Source organism: Hippocampus comes, unplaced genomic scaffold, assembly GCF_001891065.2.
Source record: "Hippocampus comes isolate QL1 unplaced genomic scaffold, H_comes_QL1_v1.1 scaffold39, whole genome shotgun sequence".
NCBI classification, from domain to species: Eukaryota; Metazoa; Chordata; class Actinopteri; order Syngnathiformes; family Syngnathidae; genus Hippocampus; species Hippocampus comes.
This window is the reverse complement of record NW_017842054.1, coordinates 1,247,339-1,256,857: the sequence shown is the minus strand read 5'-3', so window position 1 is coordinate 1,256,857 and position 9,519 is coordinate 1,247,339. Positions and strand designations below refer to the sequence as shown.

The 9,519-nt window shown below is 47.0% G+C and overlaps 2 protein-coding genes across 2 annotated transcripts in view; one reads left to right on the top strand and one right to left on the bottom strand.

The window, feature by feature from the left end:
• Window positions 1-1,170, bottom strand: part of prorsd1 (prolyl-tRNA synthetase domain containing 1) — a 3,367-nt gene extending 2,197 nt beyond the window's left edge. Inside the window, exon 1 of the mRNA XM_019860424.1 lies at window positions 978-1,170. Within this exon, the coding sequence (XP_019715983.1) occupies window positions 978-1,058 (81 nt within the window). The 5' untranslated portion in view covers window positions 1,059-1,170. The remainder of the gene's footprint in view (window positions 1-977) is intronic.
• A 3,534-nt stretch (window positions 1,171-4,704) lies between these two features.
• The window catches only part of LOC109510246 (melanopsin-A-like), a 10,842-nt gene continuing 6,027 nt past the window's right edge, over window positions 4,705-9,519 (top strand). The window contains exons 1-6 of the mRNA XM_019860426.1: window positions 4,705-5,030; window positions 7,358-7,500; window positions 7,616-7,749; window positions 7,911-8,114; window positions 8,624-8,795; window positions 9,164-9,343. Coding sequence (XP_019715985.1) covers window positions 4,860-5,030; window positions 7,358-7,500; window positions 7,616-7,749; window positions 7,911-8,114; window positions 8,624-8,795; window positions 9,164-9,343 — 1,004 coding nt within the window. The 5' untranslated portion in view covers window positions 4,705-4,859. The remainder of the gene's footprint in view (window positions 5,031-7,357; window positions 7,501-7,615; window positions 7,750-7,910; window positions 8,115-8,623; window positions 8,796-9,163; window positions 9,344-9,519) is intronic.

Genomic DNA, 9,519 nt, shown 5'->3' with positions numbered 1-9,519 from the left:
CTTGTGTCTTGTTGCAACTGTCATATGCTTGATGTGCAGGGAATTTTTTTCTCCTAGACTTAAATTATCCTCAGAAGAGGATAGTTCGAGCATGGTTTTTTTATCCCCTCCTTCCCTTGTGTTTACTTTTCTCATCTAAGATCTCGGGGCGCTGTACTTACGGCGATTACCGACAGGCCCTTCGCACTGTATCCCATGTTCGTCTTTGTTTTTCATGTTTCTTGTGCAAAGCGTGCCTGTTAAGTCCAATTACCCCATGGGGATGAATAAAGTTTTCTGAATCTGAATCTGAAAAAAAAAGTTCAGTGTTACAAGTACTGTCATGCAAGTATCAACCTCAAGAGGAGTTCTATTTTTATAAACTTGTCACAAATGTTGGTCCCTCTGCGCGCGGAAATGAAACACTTGGGCGACAACGCACTCACTATGCCAAACTTCATTCAGGTGGCGAGAGGCCAAACTCCATCGGAAAACGGACCATTTGTCACTTTGCATTGCTTATGAAGGCAATTTCAAGAACAATGCAGCCTAAAAATCTGAACTGGATCTTAAATTAATATCACAATATGATCGGCATATGAATTAGCCGAATAAAACATTCGGTTTGCATTTTTAGAGTGCCAATGTGACAGATCTTCGGATGGTCAAAAGCTGAAATAATTTCACCAAAAATACACCTAAATATAGATTTGAGATCGCCGAATTAACCGAGGATTTCCCATTGATGCAACGGTGTTGTCAAACGTTGAGTAAGGGTTTGGTTTTATCTGATAGTAGGCAGGCAAACACAAAATGTCAACATTTTACTGGAGTTCCATTTGCTTGATTCTTCCCACTTAATCTACGTGCGTTTGTTTATTTCCTCAACCGCATTGACAAATGAATAATGCGTTGTTTGATTTGGGGACTTTTGCAGTTCTCTGCCACGTTGAATGATTGCGTGTGGGCGCGTGTGTGTATGTGTGCCTTGGTGTTACCGGCGGGTGATCCACGCAGGTCGTCTGGATGTTTAAAGATTCCAAACGTTTCTCCAGTTCTGCCCGCAGCTCCTCGGACATCTTTAAGAAATTGAACTTTTTATTCAAATAAATGTGTATAAAAAAAAGGACAACAGTCAGAAAGCCGCTTGCTCAGCTGGCTTGCTCCCTCTTCCTTGCTGTCAATGTTTTCTTCTTCATTTGGCGACTGCAGTGCCCTTTTCCCTGTACTGCCACCCACTGGAGACTTTGTGGAAACGCTTCTCTTTGAACCTCGCGTCATCATCCCTATTTCCCACGTGACCTAACCGAAAAAGCGCCACTTTTCCGAATTTTGGTGTTAAGCAGGGTTGTCACAGCATCTTCTAATAACTAATAAAGTCACTAAGTTACTTTTAAAATCAAATAATCAGTAAATCAACGAAGGTAACTTGTCATGTGCAATTGTGGCAACCCTGCCTATCACTCAAATTTTGCCTCACGGCACAAAGCCAAAAAATAAAAATGGACAAAGCAACTGCAAAGGTCGCGGAACTTGTGAGGAGCTGCTGCGGACAACAGCTCACACCGAGATGATGATCGCTCCTGATGTCATTCACTAGGCCACGCCCCTTAAAGGCAAACATCAACACACCAAAATGACAGTAATTTGACATTAAAAAATGTCCGCTCTCTTTTATTGTGATTGCTGTTTTTCTCGATTGAAATCGTACCTCCACCCCCTGCCCCATCGATAAATAAATAAAAATCATGTTTTAAGCGGACATCCACCCATGAGATCTTCTTTTTTGTTCTTGTTTGTCGCACGGTTTGATGAGAACATGCGTCCCCGTTCCACTTCCACCTGAATGGAAACCAGGCTCACGTACGACATCGACCCACTTTGGCGAGGTCGGCGCGTCTGTCGACGAAGCGGGCAACCTTTTAGCAAATGAACAGCAGATAAATGTCGTGTGATTTGGGTCGATTGAGGGGAGGCGGCAAAACGGGAGGGGAAAAAAAGGTCATTGCGAATGTCCCTCAACAATGGATACGAGACTAAGAAAAAACATCTTCGATCGAGGTTGTTGTAGGTATAGAATCAATTTTTCACAAAACTTCCACTTGGGCTGTATGTTCTTTTCATCATTTCAAAAAACAATTTTAGTTCCTGATGTGCTTCCAAATGTCTTCACTTCTTTTGTGTGTAACTGCCTTTGAATGACGTATTTTGAACTAGCAGGAGCACATTTTTTGCCTTGCTTGCAGACTAAAGTTCATCATGAAGTAGACGTCAAACAGCTTCATAGCAATCATGTCATTGGCTCAATTTACACGTGGCGCATTTCCAACTCTGCAGATACAATGGGCACGAATGATCCCGACTACTCACCAAACTCAAAAATATCGGTAAAGACATCCGATTGTTCTGAAACATTTACAAATCCATACACGGCTCCTAACTAACACCGTTAATTTTGATGTCTGCTCTTGGGTGAATGCAAAATGGTTGGTACATCCTGGCACTTTGGATCACAGATCCCTCTGGTGTATTGTGACAATAATGACACACCTTCCATTGGCATAAATGTCATTTGCGGAATGGTGGGGTGACACCCAAGCGCCCTCTAGTGGCCATCTTCCCTGCACTGGTATCCTGCCATAATGGCTGAAATGACTCAACTGCACACACAATGGAGTCCGCTTCAAAATGACCTTCAAGTGTCTCTGTCTCCCAGCTGTCAATCACCGTGTCCTACATTCCAGTCCACTCACGCCCAAGCAACGATGATCTGGCATCCGCGGTTACCATGGCGACCTTACCTACACCAAGGTGAGGCAGATTATCGCTCCTTCTCAGACGAGCGTGACGGTTCGCCGTCCCAAGGTCATTTCAATGTTGCGTAAGGAACCATCAATTTAGGATTTGGACGCGTTTCGCCTATTTGCGTGCGTTTATTGAATCTATATGTGGCATGCCCTGCCGAACAAGGAGGAAACTTTACAGATGATTTTGTATCATCATCATCATCAAATGTTTCATTGTGTGTAGTGAATCAGTACAATCATGATTTCACTCTTTATCCCCGTGACAGTGCCACTGACGGTTGTCTTTTGTAAATGCGTGGCCCGCGGGCGTGCACGTGTCGGTGGACCACATTCGAAGGTCTTCCGAATGAAGCAGCCGCTCGCTCGCTTTGTTTTGGTTTGATTCCAGCTTTTTGTGCTCATCTCCTAATGTCCTCTGCTGCTTTGACACAGTGAGCCACCGACACAGCTCCCCCTGGCCCCCACCCGGCACACAGACTTGTGCGTGTGCGTGTTTGCGTGTGTTTATAGTCCCTTATATAAAGTCCACCCGGGTGGAGGTGAAGTCTTTTTCTATCGAAGGATTCCTGTCTTGTTGTAGTCATGAAGATGCCGATGGAAGACTTGTCTTGTTTTTGTCTGTGAACTTGGTGGATATCAACGACAACTTTTTTTTTTCTCCGCCATTTGAAACGAGAGCGTTTTGGAATTTCTTCATCATCTTTGGGCCCTCTTCAGGTAAAGTCAGACTTGGAGCTCAACAAATTTACAACCACTCGAAACTTTCTTTCAAACCGGGCTGAGTCATAAAATCCTCTTCAGGTAAAGTCAGACTTGGAGCTCAACAAAAATTGCCTTGATTTGCAACTTTCTTTCAAACCGGGATGAGTCATAAAATAAAATTTCCATTTTGTTTCACAAAAATGAAGAGATGCAATTTCGGTAGGAAATGCCCAAGGGCTGAATGAAATCATGTGCAAACGTGGACTGATGAGAAATGATGTGGAAAGCTCTGACCAGTTTGAAGTTGGAAGGTTTGAATCAAGAAATGTGGAAGTTGGAGCTGAAAATGCAAAAATGGTACATTTCTGTCTTTTATTTTGCCAAATTAGGACATTTCAGTAATGGGAATGCGGTCTGAGGAGTTTAAAGTGGGAATGATTTGAATTACCGTAGTCAAAAAAAATGTGGACACCGGAGGCGAATTTAAAAACAATGCTGAATTCAGGGCATTTATTCGGAACATTTGGAGAAACGGATTATGGTAAGAAGTTGGAAATTGGAATGGCACCAAAATGTGCAAGATGCTTGAAAACCGTAAGTCACAACATGGGGATTGTTATTTAGAGAATGGGGGTCATTTGGGAATGGGACTTGTTAGCAAAAAGCCAGATGAACATGTTGAAGTTTCAATGGTGTGAATTTGGTCTAGAAATGTTCTCAATGTGTGTGTGTGTGTGTGTGTGTGTGTGTGTGTGTGTGTGTGTGTGTGTGTGCGCGTGTGTGTGTTACCAGGCTGCCCCAGACAGCTACCGGGACTCGCCGTCGCCGCCGCTGAGCAAGGCAGAGGTATTGCAACACGGAACAGCAAGAAAAATGAAACTTGATCCCTGTCAACATAATCATGTAACGTTAGCTGCCCGTGCTACTGTTCCTTCTTCAGCATTGACGAACGCAAATGAAAAAAAAAAGACAAAAAAACCCGATTGAGATCGCGGATTGTTTGCAGAGCAGGAAAACACCAATAAACGGGAAAAAAAATCAAAGCTCGCATGTTTGTTTTATCCGCGTTTTAGCGTTTATGCGTGCATATATGTTTGTGTTTGTGTGCGAGCGTGTATAGCCGCTGTGCGCGTACATGTGAGGGAGAGTGTGTTGCGTGAGTTTGTGCGCGCGCCTCTGCGTGAGTTCGCGTGTTTTCGTGCGGGTGTGTAAAGTTGTGTAAGTCGATGTACGCGAATAATGCTCTGTGTGCGCGTGTGCGAGTGTGTAATCAAAGGTAAAAGATGCTCATAGACTCGTCGCACGTGTTGACTGTGCAGTGGGCGCCAGGAGGAGGCGGAGGAGGAGGTGGAAGAGGAGCGTAAGAGGACAATGAGCGCCACGCGCCACCACCACGCCTTTGTCTCCCGCAACATCACCGGCGGGAGCCACGCCTGGACCGCCGCCACCCTCACCGGCTCCGGCTCCGGCTCCGGCTTGGGCTCTCCCGCGGACGCGTTCGGGCCCTCCGAGCTCCAGAGCGCCGCTGAAGCATCGCCGACGGTGAGTACAACTTTGCGCTCCCGAACTCCATCGATAATGAGCGTCATTTAAGGCTCGCCCGCTTTCCTGGCGTCACACGTGAGCGGACAAGGAAAAACGAATGGATGAAAGTTATCAACAGATGTCTGGAGTCACGTCGGCTGATAAATAACATGAGTTTGACACGTTTTCATGAAAGCAAGGAGACTGATGTAGAATGTGCAAGTGAGCCTCCAGAAAGGTCTGCCCGGTGACGCCAGAACACCAACATGCGTCAAACAGGTGTTAGATTTTTGGATTGGTACCTGAACATTGAATCGACATGTTTAAAAGCTCGACATCACAGAGATGCATGATGTTATCTACACAATCTGTGGATGAGAGCGAGCTCTGCGGCACATATCGATCACATGAAGGGAAACTTCCATGACCTACTTTACTGTGGAAGCTGCATGCACAGCCATTCGTCAGCACGAAACACACTTGCCCCATGCTCGACTTTACTTTAGTAATACTTGAACACACGATCATTTGAAGATAAGTCTAGAAACAGGGTGCGTGACTCGCGGTATGTGCAGGGGGATTGCAAATTTGGGGCCCCTCCACACAGAACCCTTCTGAAGGCCTCTCTGTCCTAAACGCAAGCAGTCCTACCAGGAAATGTGAAAGCAAGTCTTGGGAGTGCCTTTAAGACTTGGATCAAATGATCTGGACTTGTCTGAGAATGCCACTGACAGACCTGGAACTCTTTTCAGACTTGGGTCAAATGACCCGCAAGGTAGCAACTGTCAACTAGCAATGGAGGACACGTGCCTACCGGAAGATGGGACTGAAAAGCCGACTGAAAACATTCTTGTAAGACTCGGTCCTCGCGATGTGGTCACGGCTTCAGATCCGACTGGAAAATCGGAATGTATTCCTTGTGCAGTCAGATTTGAATGAGAAGACTTTGTCATGGAAGGGATGCGGCCCCCGATGTCAATGTCAAGGCTGCTGATGTCTTAAGGACTTTGGATCGGACGCTTTGAGACCATGGAAGCGAGCCACGTTACACAATCGACCCAGAGCGCGACCCACTTTGCACCCACATCATCGATTGAAAGCAGACATTGAATTGTTAGTCAAGAGTTCGCGGCACCACTGTGATGGACATCCAATAGCCGTAATAGCATTAGCATGTTGAGACTCCGAGATTGGGCTCAGTGATAATATTAGCTTCTTTCGCACTGGACTTCGAAGCCATCTTTTTCTGGCTCATTTGGGAGAGTCCCCTAGAAGGAGTTTGAGTTTTGGGGAGGGGCAGGGGAGGGCGAACCATTTGTCCGAAGAATGATAAACGATACCAAGAGGGCCGTTGCATGCAATGGGCGACAACTCGCGCCGTCAACTTTGTTTTGAGAAAAGTTCTTATCTCCAAAGTTCATTTCGTCCCCTCAGCTCAGCTTTCATCCTTTAACGTTCCCACTTGGGAATTCTGGGAAATGGACACTCTCGCAGAGAGCCGTTTTTTAATTAAGTGGTCCATTATTCCCGCAGGAGGAATTATGGAGGAACTTCTCCTCCTGTCCGACCTCCATTTTAGTTCATCGTAGCTGAAATGGAGACAAGAGACGGGCGGCTTCAATTTTGGGTGCAAACACAGCGACTCTGCGGAGAGATTCATCATTCATTCGTCGCTGATTAGCCAGACGGGGTAACGGGAGGGCTTCTCACCGCGCCGAATGTTGTTCATGTGATTACATCAAGGAGCGCCTCATTTGCATTCAACTCGGATAAATGGCAGGCGGCTTGCAAGGAAGCGGCTCGCTAATAGCATGTTTAGTACTCATCATGGGCCCAATACTCCGACCTCTTAGAACGGTCCAGCCCTGTTTGATACTCACAGTGGACAGTTCATAAGTGTAGCAAGCGGGAAAGAGGTGCAATCCCAATGACTCATGATCGACATGATTTCGATCCGATTTCTTTGTAACTGAGTGAAACTGGCTTTGGGTGCTGAATTCTTAAAACATTCCTGTCGGCCTTACCGGGAGTCATTCAAATTTGCTCCTGTGCTCTGCCAAGACAAAATGTTAAAAACAAAAGTCCTTTGCAATTTGGTGGTGTACATCCATTGGGTTTGGTAGGGTTCCAATTGGATCGCAGTCGGGTAAAATCTGGAGGTCTTGTCTGTCTTTGAAGGACCGTTTGATGTGGCTGATTCAAAGCAGAATGCCAAACACCATTTGTCTTTTCGGGGCATGGCTTCTTGAGACTTTTTTGTGGGTCTACCGATGATAGACACGTCCACCAAATTTCATGCAGTCTAAGTTATCCAATTCAGGTGAATTGTCCCTCTTGTCCTCCAGGTGGCGATGGCACCTCGGGCCGCCCACCCGTTCCCCACCGTGGACGTGCCGGACCACGCCCACTACACCATCGGCTCCACGATCCTCGCCATCGGCATCACCGGAATAGTCGGCAACTTCCTGGTCATCTACGCTTTCAGCAGGTGGGACGCCACCAAATATAGTCCCGGCGACACAACGCCGATCAGCCATGTGACCCGGACACACACGACCACCCATTCTGTTTGTGTGTGTGTGTGTGTGTGTCTGTGTGTTCAGGAGCCGCAGCCTGCGCACGCCGCCCAACATGTTCATCATCAACTTGGCTGTCACCGACCTGTTGATGTGTGTCACTCAGGCGCCCATCTTCTTCATCAGCAGCATGCATAAGAGGTGGATCTTTGGCGAGAAAGGTACGCACACCCTGGATTGGTCACCACGCTGGGCACGGATATACCAACAATGGACGAAACGTGCAAAAGTGACAAAATGGTCGACATGGAAAAAAATTTGTGTTGGTTTGACGTAATGTGCGCTCGCTCTTGACGTGTCTTTGCATGCGTGTGTGTGGCAGCGTGCGAGCTGTATGCGTTTTGCGGCGCCTTGTTTGGAATCTGCTCCATGATCACGCTGACGGTGATCGCCGTGGACCGCTACTTCGTCATCACGCGACCCCTGACCTCCATCGGTGTGTTGTCGCGCAAAAGGGCCCTCGCCATCCTGGCGGCGGCATGGGCGTATTCTCTGGGGTGGAGCCTGCCGCCCTTCTTCGGATGGAGTGAGCACGCACGCAAGCATGCACGCACACGGGCCGGCCATGCTAAAGAAATTACACAGATGATCAAATTGATAAACGATACAAACTGTACAAGATGGTCTGGAGGTCTGGGGGGGGGGGTGAGAAAAGAGGCGCAACTGTACAATATTGAAAAAACTCACCAAATGAAAAAAAAAAAAAAAGACACTGACATCAGAATTGGAAAGAATGGTCAAAATGGCAAAAGTAAAATTGGCAAAACTGTGCATACAATTGAATTGACGACTTTTGACCAAAAAAAAATGACCAATGGGAGGAAAAGAAAAAATTTAAATTTCAAACATTGACAGGAATTATGAGATTGTAAAAAGGGACAAAACAGGTTGTACTGACAAACCTGACAATGCATCCCAACTACAATGAGTGTGTGTGTGTGTGTGTGTGTGTGTGTGTGTGTGTGTGTGTGTGTGTGTGTGTGCGTGTGTGTGTGTGTGTGTGTGTGCGTGTGTGCGCGCGCGCGTGTGCGTCAGGCGCGTACGTGCCCGAGGGCCTGCTGACGTCGTGCACGTGGGACTACATGACGTTCACGCCATCGGTGCGAGCGTACACCATGCTGCTGTTCATCTTCGTCTTCTTCCTGCCGCTCCTCGTCATCGTCTACTGTTACGTCTTCATCTTCAGGGCCATACGCAACACCAACAAGTCAGTTGCTAGTCCGACACGCACGTCTGCACGTTTTCTTTTTGGTTTTTTTTTTGATTCCTCCCAAAATAAAATCCCATCCAATCAAATATGATGCGAGTTGATTGATAAAAATGCAATTGTTACTTCATTCAAAAATTCTAACTAGGAAAGGCCATTCCCAATTAATGATTTAAACCTCATGGTAAGGTTGACTTCTTTGCAAAATGTGCCTCTCAAACTCAAATGGCATTTTTGAGGGACTTTTGAAAGCGAGTTCACCTTTATCGCGAGCGGCTCAGACTCCTTTTTCATTTCGAAAGAAATCTCAAAAGCTTTGGCATTTGAACAATTGCGAATGTTTTCCTCAACCGTGCGTGTGGTTATAGGGCAGTGGGCAAGATGAGCGGAAGCGGCGTGCACGCCCACGTGGCCTCTCGCGACTCCACCAAGTCCTTCCACCGGCTGCAGAACGAGTGGAAGATGGCCAAGATCGCGCTCATCGTCATCTTGCTCTACGTGGTCTCCTGGTCGCCGTACTCCACCGTGGCGCTCACCGCCTTCGCCGGGTAAAACCGAGGCCGGCGTGCCGTTTTTTTTTTTTTGGGTCCAGGAAAAAGGGGGACGCGCCAAGCGGGATACTCGGTTGCGGTCGGCCAGCGTGCGATTCTTGATGTGTTTTGCGCAGGTACGCTGACATGTTGACACCCTACATGAACTCGGTGCCCGCCGTCATCGCCAAGGA